At 44.8% G+C, this 24830-nt stretch overlaps 1 protein-coding gene across 1 annotated transcript; it reads right to left on the bottom strand.

The window, feature by feature from the left end:
• Positions 1 to 7789: 7789 nt before the first annotated feature.
• Positions 7790 to 23369, bottom strand: DRGX (dorsal root ganglia homeobox). The gene is made up of 6 exons (XM_051801280.1): positions 23336 to 23369; positions 20691 to 20788; positions 20334 to 20435; positions 17518 to 17690; positions 17099 to 17211; positions 7790 to 8058 (listed from the first exon to the last, which is right to left on the bottom strand). The coding sequence occupies exons 1-6, from the start codon at positions 23367 to 23369 to the stop codon at positions 7790 to 7792; spliced, it is 789 nt and encodes a 262-aa protein (XP_051657240.1).
• Between the last annotated feature and the right edge of the window lie 1461 nt (positions 23370 to 24830).

Here is a 24830-nt window from a genome sequence, read left to right as displayed (position 1 = left end):
CCTTGTTAATTTGTGGCCCAAATATACCCATCCTGACGTGCAGGAGCTATTTTGTTTGGGCACATATAAGTCCCAGAGACAGAGACTATGAAATCTAAGCTAAATCACCTACCCATGCAGTTGCAGCAGGAGCAAGATGTCTCCAGTACCTCGGCTCCTCTTTTCCTGTCTCATTAATGTAATTCTAAAATCTAGTTAATAACGATGACTCTCATTCATTCACTCCTCTCCTGTTTTCACAGTGTCTGGCTAACAGTGTATTGCAGAACAGAAGAGTCCCAGTGTCACTAATTTTAGTATGTATCTGATTCATCAGACTGGTGCAAAGGCATAGCTCTTAACTCAGCAGATTATACTTTTAGAAGTCTGATTTGATCAGAACTGGATAGAAACACAGAGTTTCCTTCCTTCACAAGAGGTGGCTTCCCAGCCTCAGCAACTCTCTAGACACTTGAGATTTTTACAGAGCAGCAGACCTACAATATTTTAACCCAAAAAATTTAATCCCACCAACCAGCTACTTCAATTTCAGCTAAGATCGAGTAATCCCTTTGTGAGGAACAAAGAGTATCACTTTTATCTTCAGCTGTACTGCTACTCATCTCTGGTGATGATGTGATGCAGACAAGGCAACGTGGCATTGAGCAGCAGAGTCACTGGGGGTCCCAGTGAAGGGACAAGTCATCTCCCAAGCTATGGAGGCTGGTTCAGTTACTGAAAAGAGGGACCCCTTAGCAAAAAATACCTCCCTTTGGTGTGTCTGTACTGAATAAAACAGAGTAAAGTAGGGGTCACATTGGCTTGTCATGGTGCAAACAGATCACTAGGAAAAAAACACTGAATAAAAAACACTCCTCCTCCCTTTCCTTCCAGTTTGGACCCATGTTGTGACTCCACCCCACAGCCTCATAGTGGAGGTAGGGATAAAACTGTGCAGTGAGTCCTGGGCTTTGCTGACAAAGTGCTCTGTGGGGTGCATGAAGCTGACTCACCTAAATGCTGCTCCTCCCCTGCGGAGGGAAACCCCACCAAAAAAAAAGATGAAGCTGCAATTTGTGTGTGCATACACACACACACACACACACAAATGCCTGGCTGCTTGTTGTATGTGTCATTTGTCTGAACAACAAGCTGCAACATTGGTCTGGTTTACTCCCGGGTTCAGAGCCACAGGAGAGGTATTCAAGTATTTGGCTTTCTGAGAGGGACTTTGATTTTCTTCTGACCCCTGTTGGATGGTGTTTGTCAAATCCTCCCTGGAGGAGCTCAGGCTCAGTCCCAGTTGGGTTTAGCTCTAAAGTAATGGTTCAGAGGAGAAATAGGATCAGCACTTTTCTCCTGTACATCTCCCTTCCTTGCCAGCAGCCAATTTCTTGTGCACTGCTACAGAAATATTTCTAATAAAAACTAACAACTCCCAGGGATGCTCCTACCCGTGTTGTGCCAAGAACTGGTGATCACATCAGCATCTTGGTTCTCAAGCATCTGCCAAAACCTGATGGCTTCAGCCAGCACGACGGAGCAAGGGTGAGCCAGCTGTGATATAACAGGCAGAGTTTAGGTTCCTGGGGAGTCTTCTTTGCAGAGATGGGCTTCTTCATTTAATGGGCTTTGGATCTTATTTAACACATTGCCTCATGTACAATGCGGGTGTAAAGAAGCTGTGTGCACATAATAAAAACCTCAGCCTATTTGTACCTAAGGGAGTCCTAATAAATTTGCCACTGTAGCAAGTGTTAGTCTCTAGGGCCAACACTGAGTGCTGGAGTTTAATAAAAAAGAATTCTGAAACAGGAGAACTGAAAGGTAAACCAGTTTAGCTGACAAAGCAAACACAATTTAATTAGAAATTAAAAGTTTTCTTCCGGCTTTGACCAGTCCCAAGGACCGGTTCTCAGACTGGCTTTGTCTGGCCTGCCTTCTTAAGGCTGCTCTCGTGGTGCATTTTCTGACCATACTATCAGAGGTCTCCCAGCCTGGGCTGAAGGCACTGCTCTGAAAGCACAGGTACTTGCATACCAGAATTGACCTTGGCAGCTGATGAGCCATGTATGTTCAGGCCACTGGTGGGGCAGAAGATGGGTGTGTAAGTCGTGAAGGATGACATACTCCCAGGTGTCCACCTGTACACAGCATTAATGCCACAATACACTGGTTTGTGCTGGGACTTAGAAAGCAGCCACCCTGACATTAGACCAGCCCAGAGGAGTGGGTATTTTCTCTTTACAAACAGCTGCCACAGTCTCAGGTGCTCCAGGAGACTGTAAGATGATTTAGCTGAACTGTCCAAGACCAGAAACATCTTCAATAACTTCCAGGCCATCAGAACAGGACTGGGGTGGCCGTTAGATCTAGAAGTAACTCAGCCTGCATAAAAGAGCTGCCTTTTGTCACTCTGCATGTAAGAACTCTGCTTGGCTAAAATGACACAAGCAGTGGTGTTTTTTTCCTTCTCTGTTTCATATTATGGATGTTACAATAAAAAACACTGACTATGGAAGAAGCCATCAAAGTTAAATACTAGAAGAGTTATGCAGGCCAATACTTTAAATCCTGGTGAGTTTTAATTATTATGAGTTTAGCACAGGAAACTTCTCACAGCTCCAAAATATGACACTCAGATTTCTGAAACAGCAGACCAACATTTACTTGTGGCAGAGAGCTTAGGGCAGAAAACAAAGGCATTGGGGTTAGATTATTAAAATACTTTCAATACCTCACTCTCAACTAAAGCTTTATATGCTCTATACCAGTGAAATTCAGTGTTAGTAAATGACAATAAAATTCACATTCTCACAGGCCATATCTATGTAAATGCTTCTTTGGTTGTTATCAGGAAAAGGTCTTGTTTTGTGGTAATATGGTCACCTAAAGTCAATATTTTACTACATTGCAAAGGAAGTTTTTAACTGGAAAGAATAAAGCATTGTTTATTGTACTCTACCGCTCTTTTATTTATGGCATTGTGGCAGGCAACTCCCCCCTCTCAGGCCACACTATGATATCAGAGAGGGGTGTCAAACTCTTCAGTGGAGAGGTCTGAATTATGTACTCAGAGCTCAGGTGTCAGTTCAGGGCTTCTCACTTCCCCTGCTTCACACTCTGTTTCCACCACACCGCCAGCCAGGCACAACAGGATCTTTATCGAGTAGCAGCTCTTTTAGAGGGAGAATGTGCCACAGCAGCACACCACAAGCATTTCATCTCCATCCCTTTTTCCCTCGTGGTCCACTCAGCAACAAATGACTTCCTCCCACACTGTGCTGGCTTCTTTCTGCTGCAGGGAAGCAGAAAGCTTGAGCACGCAGCAGAAGGGCAGACTTCCCAGAGACAGCAAGCTTTTATCCCTGGCCATGACCTGGGATGGGGGACTCCTCTGGGAGGTGGAGAGGTCAGCTCAAACTCCCCAAGGGCAGCAATCTGTGGGGATCAGAGGGGAGGGCACTGACTGCAAGAGGGAAGAGTTTAATGGTAAACCAAGATCTTTATCTACATGCACATGGCCTTCAGCATTGTTGTAAATAATACTCCTAATAAAGAGCCAATTAGACCAACAATCTCATTACTATCCAGCATGCAGTGTAAGAAGGATTAGCCTATGGCATAACTGAGCAAAGGTGCATTTCACAGCTCCACATTTTCTGCTATAATGTAAGTAGTCATAAGGAGACTTAAATAGACATGTAAGAGATAACAAGCATGGAGAGCTGAGAAAAAGGCCTGCAACCTTATAAAGAGGTTCCATGGTCTGGCACTGTACATCAACCCCCATTAACAAAACCTGGTCCAACATGCTGCAATCATGCCCTGAGCATGCCCTGAGCATGGACTCCCTCCTAGATGGCTCTGCTGTAGCCTCCCTATTGCCAGGCTCAGCACTGGATCAGGAGGAACTGCAGCATGGGGACAGCACAGGACAAAAGTCAGCACCAGAGCTGGAGGCAGGACCATAGGCTTTCTGCAGAGTCGTGAATGAGGATGCTGGGAGATGGCCAAGAGGGGAAGGTGAGGGATGAGGGGAAATCCGAGTGTTGTGGATGTCTGTAATTTCTTGAGAAAGGAGCCCAGGACTGGAGATGTTTTGCCAAACCTGAACAACTGACATTTGCACAGCGACCATGCTATGCATGGATCATTCTAGTATGGAAATTCAGAGAAAATTAGTGCATAGGATCTGGTGACAATGCAGTTAGCTGTCAAACAAAACATCTTTGTCTTACATCCATCCCTCACTCCTTGAGTTTCCATTTTTCCTTCATATAACTGAAAAAATATCATGCAGGTTAATTTTGGAGTAGCTCGCATGTAAATCATCCCCTTGGGCTTGGGCCTCTCATGCTGGGGTTCAGCCTGAGTGACTTTTTATAGCTGAGTTATAAACTTTTAAATGCCAGGCTTAATCAGAGCTACTGAAATGGCCATTACAGAGTGGTTTAAGTGGCATAGCCCTGATATATGACAGCACAGAAAGTAGGCAGGTGGTTGATCTGCAGTGGAAAGCCTATCTGGAAGGGAGCAGGGTCTGGTGGCTAGAAACAAGCATGACAGAGACACAGATCTCTTGAGTTTTACTCTTGCCCTTGTGCTACTGCTGAGTGACCTCAAGCAAGTTCCCTTGGGTTGCACTGCCCTGAGGCAGACAGGTCTTGGATCAAAACTTGAGAGGAAAAGGTGGTTCACCATGCTCTGCTTTCCCCAACATGCTAAAGAGAACACAAATGTCTATCTGCCTCCCCTAGGCAAGTTGCAAGAATTGTTGGCAAATTGACCTAGGGTTTAACACAGCATAGTGTAGACTCAAAACACACAAATCTAAGAGCTTAATTTGTGGCTGACTTGGAGCAACCACCTACAACATCTTACTGCATAATTATAATCACAGACACATCAGATACTAAAGAGTCTAAAAGACTTTGTGCTCAGTCTTAAGGGGGACTGATGGTGCTTTGCCCCTTTAACAGGAGGCTCTGTAAAGTTTGAGTTCCCTAATTTTGCTAGTTATGAGACATCCTGCAGGTTTCAGTTGTGCAGGGGAGAGCCTCCCCCACTCTACAACAGCTCTTTGATCTAAGCAGAGCTGGACAGCAGTCAATGTGAAAACAGATGCTTGAACAGATAAATTGATCTGAACGAAAAGAGTACAGGAACTTCTCAGGGTCTTCTTTCTAAATTTATTCAAATATTAAACAAACAGAAACTACAGCATGCATCAGATACTTTTCTTTATTGTACAACAGAACTGTGGACTTGTTTGCATTTGCAGCATTTCCAGCAACATCAGGCAGACTTGTCAATGTTATCCAGTTTTGCACAGTCACTAGAGTGTCGCATCATGAATTATTAAATCAGTGCTTCGTGGTAATACATAATTTCTTATCAATTATTCATGCTAATGTGTGTGTAGTTTACTTAATTGTGTTATTGACGATCAAAAGTAATTTCCTGAAAATCCTCAAGGACAGAAAATTTAATCAGCATAACTACTTTTCAGATGCAATGCTGTTAAGTATTCTTAATTTGCTCAACAATTCACTTATTTATGTACCTTTCTGGAGGAAATACGAGTTTAATCAAACAATTAGATTGAAGAGTTAGTGTACAGAAGGGCTGAAGTTCAACTGAATGCAAGGTAATTATGTTGAAATGAAGTTGAGCCTGCCTCTTTGGACTGGAATATATTTTTAGTCTTTTTTTAGGAGGGGGAGGGCACAAAAATTACAATTGGGAAGATCACTGACAAAACAGTGATTTTCTCTCCTCCAACCACTCCCTACAACAAAGCACACAGAGATCTCTTTTATTTTGGTGGAAGAAAAAGGTTGTTGCTGTTGTTTAAACTAAGCCATAACTTGCAGCCAGAGAAGACACCTCCCCCACAGTTCAGCAGAGCAGCTCCTGAAGCTGGAACACAAAGGCAGATGCCAGACTACTGCATGTTCCCCTCCCTGCAATTAGGACAGTTAAGGATCCCCAAAAGAAACACACTGTGTGGCAGAAGTAAAGCAAAATGACTCCAGGTGACGAATGTTGGCCCTGTCTGACTTTTGTTTGTATTCAGATCAAAGGACAGAGCCAGCAATGCCCTCTCTGCTGGTTTGGGTCCAGAAGGCACAAACTGCACTCTGGAGGTGCCTGGTACCCTTCACTCCTGGAGCAATGAAAGTGCTTGGTGCTGCCAAGACCAGGGCTTCCACCCTTTGAGTGGGTGCTGACATCAAACCCTGCCTCATGGAAAGGAAGGCATGCACCAGGGTGTATGGGAGGGTCCTGAGAGCCCCAGAGAAGTCCCAGGTTCTCTGAAATTCATGGGCTGAGATACTTATGTGGAGGAGACAAAATTTTGCTGCCAGCATTACTCAGGATTGCTTTCCAAGCACATTCCCAAACTTAGATCCTATAAACAGCTGAACAAAACCCCATGTAAAAACATGCGCTCAGCACATTAAAGGAGGTCCTTGGGAAAACATGCAGGATCAGAGGTGACAGGAATCCTTCCACTAGCCTCCACATTTCTTGGTCAAGTCTCAGAACAGTTTGTTACACCAGGTTCTCCAGGGACATCTGTGGACAAGCCTAAGGAGCCTGCAAGTGGCACCTGAAAAATGCAAGTCCATGTTACTAAGTTTAAATCTGCATGTGCATTTCCCATGGGAAAAATATGAGGCACAACAGAATAAAATGACTGCTCTTTAGATCTTAGTCCTCTTTGCTTTGGGGAGGTTTGGGTGTGAGATAATACTATATTTGGTAAAGTATCAATTTCTCCTGTGCACTGTGTCCACTCTGTAATAATTAATACATTTTCATACCTAGATTCATTACAAGTTTTCAGTAAATGAAATAGTCTGATTTTGGATGGCATAAAGGAATACCCTTCCAAGCCTAATTTCCTCATTATTAAACACAAAACATGGAAAGATATATTTCCAGTTTTACAATGCAGGATTCTTTTGTCTTCCAGTCTCTTTTTCTAAGACAGTGATGCTAAAATACCCCCAGCCTTGTGCAGATATAGAGACAACCACACTCTCTATTAGATACCAGCATTACAGTTTGAAGCTATGAATGCCATTTTCAAGTCATGTGTCTTTACATCTAACCCAGGGAATGGCAAGAGCAACAGACTGATGTTCACATAGAGGCTAGTGCAAGGATTTTAGTCACAGGTAAACTGCTCTCGGCAACTTCCCAGTAATCTACTCCATGGGAAGTTTCACTTTCAGAGAAAAGAAGACAGAAGGAAAAAATTACTAAGGGTTTTGTTCCATTTTCTGTTCCTCTTACACCTGGATTGCCTGGGATAAATTTGGTTGAAGTCAAATGCCTTCAGAAAACAGTAGGCCAAATTGGGCTATACCTGGATATTCCTTCACCCCCGTTGTGCGTGGTGGGGTAACTGGTGCCTGGATGCCTCTCCTGCCTCAGAACTCACATCTGGAAGTGATGTGCTGCTGTCAGCCATCCGTCTCACACAGAATGGGAAGTCGAGATGTGCAGGAGTAAGCCAGGATCCCAGGCCTTTTGGTGTCCCTGGGATGTGGTAGCAGGGATAAAAACAGTTTCACGAACGTTTCCAAACACAGATAGTGCTGATAAATCAGGGAAATGAACGTACAGTGACACAAGAAAAGCAAGGGTGTGTGAAAGGCAGTCAAAGAGGCCACTTAGACGTGCCAGGTCCCTGGTGGCCCTGTGACATCATACTGGGAATGGCCACACTGCAGTTCACCCCCCGGCAGAGCACCAGCGGGTCACTGCCCTAAGCCAAGGGGTCAGCACCAGTCCGGTCTCATACGCTCTTCTCCCCTTCCATGTGCTCCTTGGCTGGAGAGGGCTGCTTGTCCTGGCTGCCCTCAGGGCAGGAGGGTTTGGCAGGAGGAGTGGGGCTGCTGCTGGCGGTGGGCAAGAGGTTGGCAGACTGGAGCACAGCCTCCGAGTGCTCCCGCGCCTTCATGCGCAGCGCGGCCACGCTGGCGGTGCGGTTGCTTTGGCAGCCATAGGTGGGCAGGAAGGAGAGGCCCATGGGGTCTGGAACGCAGCACGAGCACAGCGGGCTCCCTGGGGAGGAAGGAAAGAAGGCACTGTCACTCATGGGGAAGGTTGTGGAGACTGACTGTTCCCTCCATGGTCAGTCTGAAGAGGACAGAGATGGGGTTGACCTTCAGTGGGTACCTTGACCTTTAGTGGGTACATAGATGTTCTCGGTATCAGGGCTAGAAAACCTGTATCCTGTTCTACTGATAATATAAAGGATCTTACACTGTTAGTCACTCAGGGTGACAAACAGAATGAGCAAGGAAAACAAAGGCGAGCAGTGAAGTTCAGATCACATATGAGATTCCCCAACAAGCAAGGCTCAGCTCACTCCCTCCTCTCATATGAGGCTGCTGCTCTGTGGCAGCCATCAGCCTATGCTGAGGTGTACCCTGCCCTCCACCTGCACACTGAGCTTGATCAGCAGCATTTGATGGGTGAGTGTAAAGGTTCCATCACTTATCTTTGCCTGAAAGATTACAGCAGAGAGAAAGGTAAAAATATTCCAGTTATTATGACGACCTTCTCCTATCTCCCTGTAAGACAAAATAGACTTTTCCTTGGCCAGGCCCCTGTCAACTACTGGCATCATGACTACCTGTAAGAGTCTGTTCTATCCTTACACAGCCAATGTCTGTGCTGCTTAAGGAAGACACCTTGAAGAGAACGGCCTCCAGGAGTGAGCCAAGGCTACCAAGCACTGTTGCTGCCGACATGGCTTGAGTCCCATCAGGAGAGATGGGTCAGAGCATCTCTACCCTCTCATCCGAGACATGTGGATGTTCCAAGCAGTCAATAAAACAGTGGAAAATGGATGAAGTGGGTATTCCTCTCCCTTCAAACTAAAAGGCTCCCCTGAAACCCCCTAACAGAGGCAGTCCTCTCTCTACCAGCTACCTTCCTGAGCTGCAACATTCCAGACTCTTCCTCTGGATTGTTTTTGATAGTGCTGGGGGTTGGAACAGTTCCCAAACAAGCATACCTGGAAGTGTAGGTTGACCATTGGGCAGGAAATGCAGTCCATTCAAAAAGCCATCTTGTTACCTAGCTTATATGCATCTATTGAATGAAGAAGAATATGTCAGAGGAGTAGGAAGGGGAGGCAGGGTGGGATGGCTGAGCTACTTTAATTTGCTCTCTGGTTAGAAAAGTTGGGTAACATCATTTTTCCGGGGGTCTCAGAGGCCACACAAACCCTACATCCTCTTGTACACCCCTGGCAGAAGTCTGTTTTTTGCTGATATGCTATGTCCCAACAAGAAACAGCCAGGCCGCACACATCCTGGCACGCTGCACTGTCTTCCCCTGATCTTTCCAAGCCAAGGACTTGCTTTAATTTCTGCAGTTAATATTTGAGTTAAATGGCTCATGACTAAGTGATGGAACTAATAACCTGCAGAGAGCAGGTAGTCTTTTTTTACACTTCTGTTCTTGGTAGCAACGGGTCAGCACTCATCTGCTAAGGAATGAATGCAGTCAGTTGCTTGTTTTTAGGATGTCTGCAAGACTTCTCCACAGCAATTGTCAGAGATTTGCAATTGCAAGTAACATTCAGGAAAAATTACTCTTTGCATTTGAAAAAACAGAATCTACAAAGGACAAGTTATTAATATAAATTGAAAGAACTCTTTTCTCTTGTAATGCTTCTCTGATAAAGCATATGATCAGACCAACATTTCTGTGGGTCCAGGTATTCAAGTAAATTGCACAAACAAGTTTCAGCACTTGCCTAAAATCCTTCATTTCTTTTGCTTTTAACACTAGGAGGCTCAGTCTTGAATTCTGTGGCTGTTTCAAGCAAGTCAGAAGGAGGTTTTAGAATAAATTCACTCGGTAACACAACTTACAATTTTTGCCACCACCAACCATGCCCATAAAGTATTTTTTTGCCCTGTTGAATCACAGCCACTTCAGGGGTTCTGGGCAGTCACTGTTTTAACAAGAGGGAGGAGAGGCCCTTCAGAGTCCTTGCAGTTTGCAGCGGGTGGAAAGCCACACAGAAGTCTGTTTATTCACTACTATCTGTTAAGCCTCACTATCTTAAGGTTCTGCCCTGAGATGGGGGAGCATGAAGGCCTGCCTGTACACCAGCTGCCTTTGCACTACTGCTTTCTAGCACAAACTGAGTGAGACTTTCAAACACAGCTGTTCAGTCCCCAGGCTGAGGGGAGGGCTGGGCTACCGGCAGTACCGAATACAGGACTGGGCACAGACACTGTCTGCTTAGTTGGAGGTGGGGAGAAGCAGTAAAGAGTCTCCCTGTTTCCAAAAATGGAGGAATCAGCTCCATCCCCTAAGAATAATTTTCATTCCATTGTTAGAGGGATAAAGTATTTATCAGTATTCAGTACCAATCTAAGCTCTTTGTTTAATAATTAGACCTGATATTAGCTAGTAGCTCTGCAACCTGAGGGTGCAGTTACCTGTGGTGGAAACTAAACTATTTCTAGCAATAGTTCACCCATAACCATTCCTTTCATTTTCACCAAGGCTAAAACACTTGCAAAGAATAGCTCACACATAAAAAAGAAGTAAAACAAAAGACAACATTTGCTCCAGGGTCCAGCTAGCATAGAGGAGGGTAGGATTTAGCCCTGTTTCCTTTTAATGTATGTTGTAAGGAAGGTTGAATCTACCTTACAATTGCCTGCATCTGCAGGTGATAAGTCCAGTGAAATCTATTGGACATGGCTGGCACAAAAGCCGAGACAAACTATGGGACACTCAGGAGCCCAAGGTCTCCACCTGCCTGTCAGTCAGCCCACAATGTACAGGATGTGATGCTGACCAAGAAAGAAGCATCCTTATCTAGCAGGCAGCAGAGGGTTTTAACATCTTGTCACAGTAACCTTGAGTCCACAGTGGGGAAGGAGTGAATTGCTCCTACTTATTTCAAATCTTCAGGACATCAGGCATCCAGCACCCATCAAAATGGGTGAGGGTTAAGCCCTAGATCTTGATTCAGCTTCCACTAACATCTACGACAATCTGGTATTAGTTTAATGGGATTTGTATCAAGTTGCTACAATACGGACAGGGTGATGTTTGCTTTCTTTCAGGACCTTACTGCCTCCTGTACACAAAATTAAAATACACAATTAGATTTCCATTAACTTACAGCAAATTCTGCTGAATTGATCTAAACCTCCTTGTGTTCCTATATGAGATCATACTTTAAATGCTCAGCCTGAACATAAATACTTAATGTAATAAATACAGTCTGAAATATTTGATCTACTTGGCAGTTTAATTGATCTACTACAGAGACTGACAGGAAAAATTAAATTAGTTTTGTCTTGTCTGTGCCAACATCACATTTTAATTGTAGTGATATTTGATATACAAGTTTCGTTGTGGTACCTTTTGTGCAGTTCTGCAGTTCCACAGTTCAGTTTCAGCTGAGAAGAGTGGGGTGGGAGCAGGGTCCATATTGATACATAAATATTTTAAAGATTTTAATAGATAGTGTTTCCAAAAGGCAAACCCTACTTTCCGTTCCCCTTTCAATAGGAACCCCTGCATGCCTGAAGTCCACTAACCTAATCAGGATTGGTCCAGGAAGAAACAAGACAGCATCAATTTCCTACCCATGGCTCTTAGGGTGCCTAGTACTTGCATATTCCCTAGTAGGTGTGATAAAAATAAGCAAAATATACCTGTGAGGTAGGACAGTGCTAGAGCTGGGGACCTGTGATACAGGAATCAAAGTAATTTTCTCAAGGTATGTGCATCTGCAGCAAACTACAGAAATGTTTTAAATTCTCCAAAGTGAGAGTGGTAGATAAACTATGGAAAATGTCAAGCAGAACCCACTCAATATATTTGCTGTATTACATTAAAAAAGTCAGTAAGTCCATAATCAAGAATAACAGAGAAAATAAAGGACCCCAAGAGATTTTATCCCCATTCCCCAGTCTTACAGGAAACAGCGGTGCTTCAATTCAGTAAACACTAGTTCAAGGATGAGTTAGGTCCTTGAACACTTCTTTCACAGCCTTGGCAATGGGAATTGCCCAATGGAATTATGCAAATTCTCTTCATCTTTCCATGATAGAAATTGAAATGTAATGGATGGGCAGTTCTAGTTGTGTTTTGTTTTTTTTTTCCTGGATACTGCAATTAAACCTCCCTAATATGAACAGCAACCACAGCAGCAACAAACCATAAAAGAGCCTAATCAATGGTGCCCTGGTATATGCATTTTGATGTGCATAATGTGATCCTGCTTCTCTACCGGTGGTGTGGAGGTGCCATGAAAACCAACCAAGCTATAACTTGCACAGAGCTGTGAGTGAATTATGAAAGTAATTCCCTGGCAAGTGTAATTATTTCTCTCCTCATACACTTCACTCATCATGGGGTCTGGGGAAATTTCAGTGGAACGTAACAGACACACTCTTGGCCTCAGCCACCAGAACGGTAGAACACATCCGGCTAAAAAGCGGAGATTCTTGTTTACACCCATTAATAACATCTTCTACATTAATGAATTGCATTCATGCTGTCATCCATTAAGAAGGTACTTTGAGGTCTCTCTGCACAGAACACTAGCTTCTCCTGATGACTCTATTGTTATACAGCCCATAAATAAAACAAGTATTTTCCCTTCATCTTTGAGGTCTGCAATTAAATCTACTAAATGGACTGCAGATGCATGGCTTACAGTAAGTGTTTCATCTTGGAAGATCATGGAACTGTTGAAGTCACCACAATGAAGTAGCATAGTTGTCAAATCAGGACAATTCCAGAGAGTAATGAACATCAGAAATTTCATCTATCCATGTCAACCTTCTTCCTGAGTATGACCAGTGGTGAATTACAAAACCCTAAAGTAGAAAACACTGTATACACCAGAAATTATGATCTTATACAAATTTTTCAAACAAGGAATTGTATTTCCTGAAAGAATAGTACACAGAAAGGTGATATAGTAGTAGACAGATGCTTGCTATTAAGTACAACTTCTAATGTGCTAAACTCCTGAGAGGGAGAAGACTCCCCAAAGAAAAGGAAAAGGTATGTTATATTACTGAATACAGAATATTTGATAGAAATGGAGAAAAACTGGTCAGTGATAATGTACTCTTCTCTGGAACAGTCTATGCTCTGAATAACAGTTTCAATTGCTATTGTATGGGTGGCTTCTTTTCTTCACAGAACATCCTGTGGTGCTAATATCCTCACTTTGGGGGGGTGGGGGGTGAAATCTCTATTGCAGAGACAGCGAAGTTCATGGGGCATAGGTGCTTAGGGAAAATAGCTTTCTTCTCATTCATCAGAGCAGACCTAGTCTCATGCTCCAACAATATCCCCCATTTACCCAGAAGTGGCATATGTGGGGTCCAGAGCCACTGAAAGCATGGGGCAAGCCTACAGTGCACTTCACAATCTTTCCAAAGGGAAAGTTGCAGGCTTAGTCCTTGCCCCATACTAGGCTGTCTTGAGATTTTTTTCTCTTCTAGACCAACTTCATCATCAACTATTACATCCTTATACTATAAATTAGATCCAAGAACCCTGTTCCCTAGGCACTTTATGTAGCTTTGGAAATCTGGGTCTGGAGCCAAGCAAAGTCAGAGAGGGAAGGAGAGGTATTAGTTTCTTTACAAAAGACAGAACCCTCAGATGGTAGAATGAAAATGGTCTCTGAGAGCATAAAATAATTATTAATTAGTTACATCACCATCATCACTTGTTATTCACTGTATTGATTTTAATTGTCTCCTTTTAAAGCATCAGTCAAATATTACTCACTGACACCACTGAAGTGTTGGCTCACAAGTCCAACAAAGCACATCTTGTATCCTCAAAAGAATAAGAGAACAACCTACACTTTGCAGTAGAATCTGATGTGCTCAGAGTGCCTATTTGTTTGCAGGCAGGTCTTATGGCCTTACTTAAGAAGATGATTCCCTTTACTGACTGGGATTATTCTCCCAGTGGTAGGAATACATATCCATTTACAGGATCCACATAAAGGAGCTGCATTTAATTTGACACTGGCATAGAAGAAAGTGGGATCATGCATCCTTTGGTAGTGACATGGTGCTTTGATTCTGGAGCAACTATTTTGCTTTCAAAAGCACAAAGAAAGCATAGTTGGCACAAGACAGATACTGGGAAGACCTCTTGATCACTTCACTCTTCAATAAAACTTGCAAAATTTTGGAAAACCTTATTACTTGCTGAATTCCCCCTTATTGAAGCAATCCAAAGAAACAAGGAGCTCAGAACTCTATGCCTGTGCTGAGTTTGATGGGATTTTGTGTTAGAGAAAGTCCTATGCCCTCAGATTCACTGTGGTAGAGTCAAATCATTTCTGCAGCAAAATGCAGCTAGATTCTCAAGGGAGAGGTTTAGGTCACTTCATTAAGACAACATGTAAGGACATAGACTATTACGCAGATAAATTTAGGGTTAGTACTCCTTTGGCAAGCCTAAGTGCACAAATCAGCTCCTAGCTCAAAAGGAAATGAGGAGGGAGAGTCAAACAAACCGAATTGAGCATATGTCGAAGATAATCATATTAGAGTTTTGTGAACACTGTGTCTCTCCCTGTTCTTTATTTCCTTCCCACAACCATTATCTCCTCCTCCGGACTGACATGTGAGCTTGGTTGTGCTCTCAAATACACTGGTTTAGATGAACCATCATTCATCTGCAGTTTCCATACCAAAGAAAAACAAAATGCGGATCAGACCTGTGATACTCAGAAGGTCTAGAGATTGTCCTGTTCACCAATTTACAAGCAGCACCTACCCCAGCACAACCAAATTATGCTTGGAAAAAGGGGGAAAGAGGAAACTGTGGAGATGAGCCAAGGAAGGAGGAGACAATACTCCATATATCAATACCACAGGAAAGATGCTACAGTTATTCTCTACTTGTATAAGTCAACTTCGTTCTCTCATAGAACTATAAATTCTTGCTCCTTAAGCTCAAAGCCAAAATTTGACATTACTGCGACCTATCAGCAGAACTAGCAGCAGAAGAAAAAGAGTTCCCCTCTAAACAAGCAGCTCAGACTACAAGTTCCTTACAAGGATAACAATTTGCTGAAAGGTATAGGCAGTTCCACAAAGCTCCTGGTAGGTGGATATGCAGATGTGTGAGTCTGTAACTGGATCGATTAAAATCAAAATATACTACTTTATCATGGTCTCCTTGCATGCATCTGGAGATTTCTAGTGGCAGGTAGGAAATATAAACCAGGCCATTTCAGGAATGAACTGCATGTATAGCCGACAACATTCACCAAGACAGTAACCAGGCATCTGACAATCATTCCTACAAAAATTACAAAAAAAAAAATCTGTATTTTGGGACCAGCTTTTCAAGGACACTGTCTCTTAGCCTGGGCAACTGACTATCAAATATCTACACGAGATTCAGGAATAGAACTTTTTCTGCCCCTAGGTTGTAAAGCAAAGCAAAGCAAAAAGGACCAAATTATTAATTTCTCAATTTAGTGGCTGAGCTGTAATATCACAGAAAAGAATATCAGGAAGTCTTCCAAATAAATAAAACTAAAAACAACCAACCAACCAAACAAAAATCGAAAAAGAAAACAACAGAACAAAAAATACCAACCCTTCATGCTGTTTTTTATTCCTTTTTTTATTATTATTTTGATTGGCTTTTGTTTTTTAGGTTATTTTTTCTTAAAATTTTGCTACATTTAGACATGAAGCAAGTGAAAACAACTAACTGATGCATTTAATTTTGAAAACACTTAAATGTAAATTTTAAGAAAAAAAAAATCCCTTACTTCCATCTGAAATTATTCTCTAAAAACAACTCTATTTCCACACATTTCAACCCGTCTGGGACTACATTTATCAATGAACAATCTTTTTCCCTGAAGAATTTCGTGTATATCTACTCCAGGGAAGCTGTTCCTACCTAATCGAGGAAACCAAAATTCCCAGCCCCAACACTTCACAGGGCAGAGATCAAGAGGACTCATGCACTCCAACAGCTGCTGCCCACTTATAGGTGATAATCAACCTTTAAGTTTTAGGGTTCAGGTCACACCCGTGTGTCCTTTCTTGATTCAAAATCTCAGGTCCCACACCTAACAAAAGAGCAGTAACAGTTGTGTCTGGATTCAGTTTTTCTGAAAGACTGGAGGAAGGAAGTACAGGGGGCAGGACACTGGAGTTAACACAAAACTCAGCAGTTCCAAATATTTGCTTCAGGAATACACCTTGGCAATACTGATTTAACTGGAAATACTCACAAGGAGCATGAGGTACACCAGAGAGTACAGTGAGAGGTATCAGAGGACATTTTTGTTCATAGTGGAGGGTCTTTAACTTTCCTCGCAAGTTATTGCACATTGGGACAGAGTAAATGTATGTGCCTCTTTGAGCTTGGCACTGCTATGAGGCTTTACATCCTATAAATCTATAAATTGAATTCATCCTGCTTACACCCTTAGTCTTAGAAATTGTTAGGCTAGGAACAGCTAATGGATCAGCAGGTGATTTATTTTTAAAAGATGCATAGTGCTGCTTTTTGGAAACTGAAAGTACAAAGACATGGGATGTACCCTTCCTGAAGCCTGGGTCCCAGGTAATGAGGAATTACTTTGTATCCTCCCCTGTCCCCAGGAACACACTTTATTCAAGTTCTACTGTCCAAGAAGAGAAAGGTCTGGATTGTGCAGAGATGCGCTGCAAAGGAAACTGCATGCGGAGCGGATGAGGCATCGGTAATGGTGCCAGGTAATACATAATGCAAAAGGACGTGTATAACTAATTTATTAGAATAAATTTGACTCTTAAAAAAAAAAGCATATGCAACAAAAACTCTAAAGGAGCAACCCTACCTGCCTCACTCCTTGAGACAAATCCTGACCTCACAAAAAGTAACTGAGTAAAATGAAGGAGTTTTGCCACAAATGATGCTACAAGATACAACAGGAGGCTCAATTCTGTATGTGCAGCATTGGTCAGTGCAATTACTGCCATCTAAACAGAAAGAGAGATCCACCATTTCCCAAAGGCTTCCCCACACGTGGGACTATGCCACTTTACCCCTGAAGTTAAACAAAGTAATTTACCTTTTAGAGAGGCGACATGGGATAAAGCTTGTGCGTAGGTGGCTGTGTTGAGGAGAGTCCCCGGCAGGCAGGAAGGGAAGAAAGGTCCTGTAGGACCCACTGCTCGACTCAGGCTGATGGAGAAGAGAAAACAACTTCCTTGCAAAACCAGAACCAGCTGATTCCATTTCTGCATACACGCAAACATGTTGGTATCTCAGTGTTCAACTAGATGTGACCAAGCCTGGATAACATTAGCCTCCCACAGCCACCAGCTTCTCAGCATTCCCACAGGGAACAGTGAGCTGCACAAGAAACAGCTCATTTTCTAGAGATGATTCTATGTAGGTCAAAGCATGGCAGCATGCAAATCTGTATGCACATACATATATATGAGGCGTGCTTGCCCCACAGACAGGCAGCTGATAGCACACTCTTACCTCTGCTGGATCTCTAGACCCTCTTTTTTATTCCTGGTTTGATCTGCTGGAGAAGGGGAATTTAAATTCCTTGCAGGAGGTGCCACCTCAGTCATGGTTTCCTTAGATCCCTCTTGGTCAGAAGCACCCCTCTCTGTTTTTCTCCATTTAGCTCTTCGATTTTGGAACCACACCTGGAGTGGGAGAGCAATCCTGGCTGAAAACTGTGTTTAGCCGAATGTGAAGCAAGGAAATTGTAAATTGTTACGCTAGTGAAATCAGTCATTTAAAAGCTTGGCTAAAACTTCCTCTTATTTTGTATCTCCATTGCTATTCTAGTTGAGTCTTAGGATTATACTTGTCTCTGTAATGTTTCTGGGTCTGGAAAACAAGCCAGAAATGTCTAAAGACATTCCAAAGGCATGTTACAAACAAAAACTTAAAAAAAATAGTTTTGATGTTACCATGCCAGCTAGCAAAACATTTAATCATGTGCTTGCCTTAATGCACACATTTAATTCTCACTGATTTCTATGTTTTAACACAACTGAAAGCCATTTTACAGGGATGGTATTAAATACATATCTAAGCACTCTGATGAAACCATATATGTCTTTAAATGAGCTGCTGCTAGAACCAGAGAGGTGAGAAATGAAAAGGTGTGTATTGGGCCATATTATACAGCCCATTTTCTGGAGAGAACTGATACTGGCTGTTATTCTTCTTATGTCCAGTCTGCATTCAAAGGACTCAAAAGTTGATAGATACTAATTTTGGAAGATCATTCTACAGTTTAATACTGTGGTGGTACAACTGCCCCCCCGCCTCAGGCCACACTACGGTCTCAGAATACCAGTTTCCAAACCTTATTTTTTTCCCCATATGCGAAACAAACATTCATGTTCTTGATTTTATCACCTGATTTTTAGTCCAAAACCTTTTTTTCCATTAACCTTGGAGCTGATTCTCTGAAAGGATCGTGTCTGAGCTGGAAAATGCCAAGCTGCTCTTGAGATCAGGAAACCCACATTTTAACACACAAATTCAAGTATAGGCGAGATTGGTGTTATTATTATTCTCCGCTTCCAACTCCATTTTGGTTAGCTGCCTTTTAATTGCATGTATCAGCAAACATTGAATAATGATTTTATCTATATTCTAAATTTAGAGCAGTTAAATGCAAAGCAAAATGCAGACACTTTCTTGTGTCTTAATTGAATGAAGGTCACAGCTATAACAACATTTAATTGAGCTATTTTTCATTATCATATTTTAATGACTTTGCACTGACAGTTCGCCTGCTTCTGAGGAAAGAGCATGATGAAGTCGTTTATTTCCCTATTTAGTTATTGTTTGACAACATCATCTTCGATTAAGACTCTGCTTTATAGCACATTAATCATATTTGAATGAGCAAGGGGTATAAATGTAAACATATCTCCCATCCTCTGTGTTTCCCCGTGTCCCTGTATGAAAGCAGGCTAAACAAATGCTTGCATCTATTGTCTGTTTGCATAATAGCCAACAACAAGGCTAAACACCAGTCCTCAGCAATCTAATTGTCACCACCCCTATCTCACCCTTGCACCTTTCAGGAAGAAGTTATGATCTTCCACTTCTGAATGCTCAATAATTGTCCCATTTATCTCAATTTGCAGTTCAGTCTTTAGGCACCAATAGCCAAAATGGCATTTTTTATTATTTTTTTTAAGCCAGTACCTACAACGCAGTGGCAAAAGGAGATTTTCATTTTCAAATAATAATCAGTTTAATTTGCCAGCATATGACCAATGATTCATGTTGAGATTTAATAATCAGGATCACATAATCTGATTATAGGAGAAATAATTTGTTTACAATCCCCAATTTACTGTGGTGAATTCCATTATCTCTCTTCAGCCATTGGGTTTTAAGAGATACTAACATGACCCTAGGGAACAAAAGGCAAGCTATTATATTTCCTACAATTAGATCTTTGCATAGTCTTAACCCCGAGCGCCTAAATAAATAAATAAAAAAAAAAATAGAAGAGCAGCATGTGGAAAAGCCCCACAAACAAAAATTAATGCATAATTGTGTTCAAAAAATGGTTTGCAACTTTGCAGTGAATGCCTGCAGAGTTATAGGGATCCATGTCTGACAACTGCAAGACTGCTGCTCTTGGCAGAGCTTGTAGACACACAAAGTTAATCCCTGGAGATGGAAAAACAAACGCATGGATAAAAGAGGGAAAAAAAAGAGGGAAAAGGTGAGGAGAAGGAAGAAAAGAAGGGGTGGAAAAGAGTGGTGGTGGAAAGAGTAATCATGGCCAATGGTATTTACTGGATCATATTAAAGGTGTGGAAATTGCTCTGCAGGTTTTTTAGCTATCTAAATCAAGTGTTTAGAAAGAAGGCAAAGGGAGAAAAGTTGAAGAGGTGCATAAGATTTCTTCCTGGCAGCTGGGCTCCCTGCAGTTGACTAACCCCACTGCTCGACAGTGGTCATAGTTGCTTCGGAGAATCACGTCTCAGCTCTTTTCTCCGCACCACGCCCCCCCTCCAAAAGCAAGGAAATGGATGTGCATTGATGTAATTTAGTACCTTGGAGACGCGGACAAATTAGTGTAGAACATTATCACTAGTTAATTATGAATGACCGATTAATCAACCTAATCTAATATTCCACATTATGTTGATGTTATTAAAGTGCATCATGAAAATGACAGATCGTCTTCATTTGCGTTCTTTGGCCAAATGTGCACTCTGCAGTCATGATGTCAAATAAAAAAAAAATTTAAAAAAAAAAAAGTTTGCCAGTTTGAATACCCTAATTAAATAATTCCCCAGGATGTTTACCTGCACCCTGGCCTCTGTGAGGTTGATTTTCATAGCCAGCTCTTCCCGAGTGAACACATCGGGGTAGTGGGTTTGAGCAAAAACGGCTTCCAGGGCCTCGAGCTGTTGGAGGGGAGAGCAGAGATCCGTGAGAAATCTGTCCGGCCGCCCCAGGGGGTGTGTGCCAGGCATGGCTGAGGAAAGCGGGACCGCCCGAGGCAGCGGGGCAGGCGGGGCACAGGACTGGAACGGCATGGGGTGTGTGGGAAGCAGGTGGGAAGCAGGAAGGGAGCAGTATGGAGGAGGCAGGGAGCAAGTATGGGGCAAGCATGGGGCAATGGGTGCGCAGGGCAGGGGCAGAGAGAAGCAGGCTCCTACCTGCTGCAAGGTGAAGGTGGTGCGGTTGCGGCGCTGCTTCCTGCGCAGGAACCCGTCGTCGAAGTCGCCAGCGGAGTGGCCTCCGAAGGGGGCCGCGCCTGCGGGCCGAGAGCCGAGTTAGGGGCCGCTGTGCCCCGTGGGGGCAAAGGGTCGGGGCCACATCGGCTGGGTGGGGAATGCGGCTCCATCCCCGCGGGGCCGGAGCCCAAGCATCCCGGTCGGCCCCGGGAGCACGGCGGGAGCTGGGCAGGGGGCTCCTGCGGGCACCGGGGGGTTCTTCCGACCGAAGCTCACCCCGCCCCGGTAAAGAGTATTTTTTCGGGCCATTTGTGTTTTAAAAGGACGACAAGATGAAGCTTTGACATTGGCTTGGGGACGGCAGCTCGTAAAGGCCCTGCCCATCTGCCGGGAGAGCCCGGGAAAGCCCCTGCCTGGACGGAGCAGCACCGGGGGCTCTGTGGTTCCCCACGCACATCCTGCGAGCAGCGGTCGAGCCACCCCCATCTGCTCGCCCTCATTCCTGGAGGAGAACATGGGCACGGGGCTCCGTACAGCTGAGCACCGGGGGCAGCTCAGCCACGGCTGAGCCGCCGGGACTCTGCAGCGGGGCTGGAGGAGGCAGCCCCTGTCCTTCCCCGACGGGGGTTCGAGGGGCCGACTGGGGCACTGGGGTTTTGTCCCTGGGCAGAGGTCGGCAGAGGGCAAATGGGCCGCTGGATGCAAGTGGAATGGACCCTGGCCTTCGAGGCTCCCCCAGTCACACATCCTCCGTGCCCGGGATGAAGTGTGTCACCCCCTTTCTGTCCGCTGGCAAAACAGGATAAAGAAAAACAACCAACCAAACAAAACAAACCAGACCAAAATACCACCCAAAACTTAAACCAAACTCAGAAACAGCAAACAAACAAAAATCCACCACCTCCAAACTCACAAACAAAAACAAAACAAAAAAACCCTCACGGAAAAGAAAAGTACCCAAACCCTCAGAAGAGTTGCTGAATGTCCCTGTGCCCCCACTCGCAGACCTGCCCATGGGGTGCTCTGGCCCGGCCCGGCCCCACCGCGGGCACGGGGACTGGAGGTCGCCGCTCATCTTGCAGCATAGTTTGGAAGATAAACACGGCCTCCAGCCCCCTCCTCACACAGACGGACGACTCTCTGCTAGCCTGGGAGAGGCTCATCAGAGAATAAAATACTGTCCTGGTGACCCCTAGAGTCCGGTCTCTTCCCTGTGGTACTGGGACTCCCTGACTGCCCAAACGCTGGCCGAAGAGAGCTTTTCTGTTGCCACCTCTGGTTTGGTGATCGGTGGGTGGGGGGTTTTGGACAGTGGTGTATTTTTATTTATTTATATATTTATTCTTTTTACCCTTTAGCAGGAGAGTCCGCCCCTTCCCCCCCCTCCCCGATGCTGCCCACGGCGGGAGAATGAAGGGCCGGTCCCGAACGCCGCCGGGAGAGGCTGTAGACTGCGGGGGCAGCTCCCTGTCTCTGGCGCCGGCCCCACGCTGCCACCGGAGAAACAAACACACATCAAACAAACAAGCAAACAAGCAAGCAAACAAACAAACAAAAACAAGAGCACGCTTCCAAAGCTGTTGCCAAAAAGTAACGAACAAAGCCACCCCAGCGCTTGGTGACAGGAGCGGGAGAGATCCTCGCACTATCCTGCCCGGTCCACCTCCCTTGTCCCGCCCGGAGAAAACTTTGGGGAGAGCTGGACCGTCTCTTCCTGGCAGGGCTGCCGCAGGGAAATCCCCTTGGTCTCCCTGCGATGCCCGTGCAAGGAACGAGGTGGGCAGGCAGGGGTATTTTCCGGGGCCGGGTCGCTTTCCCCGCCGTGCAGCCGCGGGCGCGCTCGGGCACGGTGGGACAGCCCTCCCGGGGCTGGGGCTGCGCGGCCGCGGCTCCGAGGATGCTCCGCGCACTACGAACACTGGCCGGAGGGAGCGGGTGCAGAGGGCCCGGGGACAAGAGGAAATCCCGACGGCTGCCATATTTTTTTTAAAGGAAACAAATAATAATAATAATAATAAATAGACAAAAGCCTCTGACCAATAACACAAAGAAAAACATCCTCCCAAATATTTATTTCCTTTTTTTTCTTCAGTCGTGCCTCGTTTTCCCCCATCCTCCCGCAGAATGTTTGTAAAATAGCATTAAAGATTTATGCGGTCCCTTTGGCTGGAGGGAGGAGGCGTGACCACGTCCTGAAAGTGTCCCGATTACAGCCATGACACCAACATCTGTGCTGGGAGGGGAGAAAAGCATCTCTGCCGTAGCCTGAGGCTCAACTGCGGGATCACTATCCACAGAGGGGAGGCAGGTGGCAAAATGACAGGGGTGGGGGTGTAAAACCAAGGCCTTTCCAGCAGGCATCAAATTAAAAAAAAAAAAAAAAAAAGTAATTCTTTCCATCCTGTGACAAGAGGGGAAAGCTGGGAGCGGGGAGGGGGATAGGATTGTATTTTCTTAAGGAAAAGGATAATATTTAGGGGTCTTTATAAATCTACATCTTATCCCAGCACGTATCTGTACCCGACCGTCGTGGAGCAAGTCAGACCACAGTTTCTCCCTCCGTCCCCTGCACACACCCCTCGAAGTTCAGCTCTGGTACTTACACGTCTCTGTGCGACAACACTCACCCTCTAGCTGCGGGGGGCAGTGGAAGTAGAACATGGCCCTGCGGCTGGGTGGGCGCCCGCTGCCCGCAGCTGCGAGCCCGCCGGCGGCCGGGGCCGGGGCCAGCCCGTGGGGCGCGGGGCTCCCGCCCTCCCCTCGCACCGACGGACCGGCACCAGCTCCCCGGTCGGGCACCGCCACGCACCGCCGAGGTGCCTCCTGCAGACCTGCAGACAGAGAAGGAAAGAACAGAATAGGTGAATAGCCAGAAGAAAACACCTGGAGAAACTCACTGACAACCCTAAAGCTCATCCCAGAGGAAGCAGAGAAAGTAATGCCTAACCCTCTGCAGCGAACTGAAAAAGCCAAAGATAGAAGACTCCGTGGTAGTCACACAGTAATCACAATCAGTAAAACTTTGTTTGTTTTCTCCCCCGAATAGCAGATTCTCTCTCTCTTTTTCTTCTATCTATCCAGCAATAGTGATCTCTCTCACTATCTATCTATCTATCTATCTATCTATCTATCTATCTATCTATCTATCTATCTATCTATCTGTCTATCTCCCTATCTATCTAATTATCTCAAATACTCTTCTCCGGAGCAAATAATTGCATAAAGAAAAAGATGTTTGTAGAACCGCTTAAAAAAAAAATCTAAATTATTCTGCCTAAATGAAACAGCAATAAAACCTAAAAGCTGTCTTCTTTTTAAAGCAACGGAGAGCCATGTTCAGGTTGGAAACCAATGTCCTCGGAAAAAAAAAAAAAAAAAAAAAAAGCCAAACCACCAAACAACTATTCAAATTTATATGCAGTCATAAAAAAAATATCCAGAAGTCAAATGAATATAGTAATCCATACCTAAACCGAACAGACGTAAAAATCACCGGTAAGGTTTGGGGGTATTTTGCTTTAGAATAAGGCGCTGTGAGTTGTTGGCTTCAGAGACAGAAGGGCTCTGTGGAGTTCTGGAAGTGGCCAGATGTCTTTATATCTGTCTACAGCATGCTCTGCCTCTCAGCACTTGCCTTTATAATCTCACGCATAATTGGCCTTAATCTGATTATTTCCAGCGCTGTCTACAGTGAGTAACTTGGATAGGTCTATTGGGCCCTACAAATGGCCCACGTGGTGTGCAGAGCAGGGGGGGGGGTGGAAAGGATGAAAAGAAAAAACCGTCATTTCTCAGCAAACGCCAGGAATGTGAACGGCAGCAACACAATCCCATTATTTTCCTAGCGCTGGGCGCTCCGGGGCTCGCGGCCCCCGGCGTGTCCCCCCTCCGCCCCGGGGTGCCCCGGGGTGCGGGGCCGGGGGGGCCCCTCCGCGCCGAGCGCTGCGCGCCGCCCGCACCCCGGGCTGCCGGAGCGCCGGGTAATTGCCGCCGGATGGGTTTTGGGGGGTCGCTCTGCACACGCCTCGCCTTTCCAAGCGATCGTACCACGGCAAAGTTTGATTTTGTTCGCAGCGAGGGGTCTCTGGATTTATGCTCGCTTCCCGTCTGCAAATGATATGC

Source organism: Manacus candei, unplaced genomic scaffold (assembly GCF_025592945.1).
Source record: "Manacus candei isolate 608988 ecotype Guabito, Panama unplaced genomic scaffold, ASM2559294v1 h1tg000050l, whole genome shotgun sequence".
NCBI lineage: Eukaryota > Metazoa > Chordata > Aves > Passeriformes > Pipridae > Manacus > Manacus candei.
This window is presented reverse-complemented; position numbering and strand designations above follow the sequence as displayed.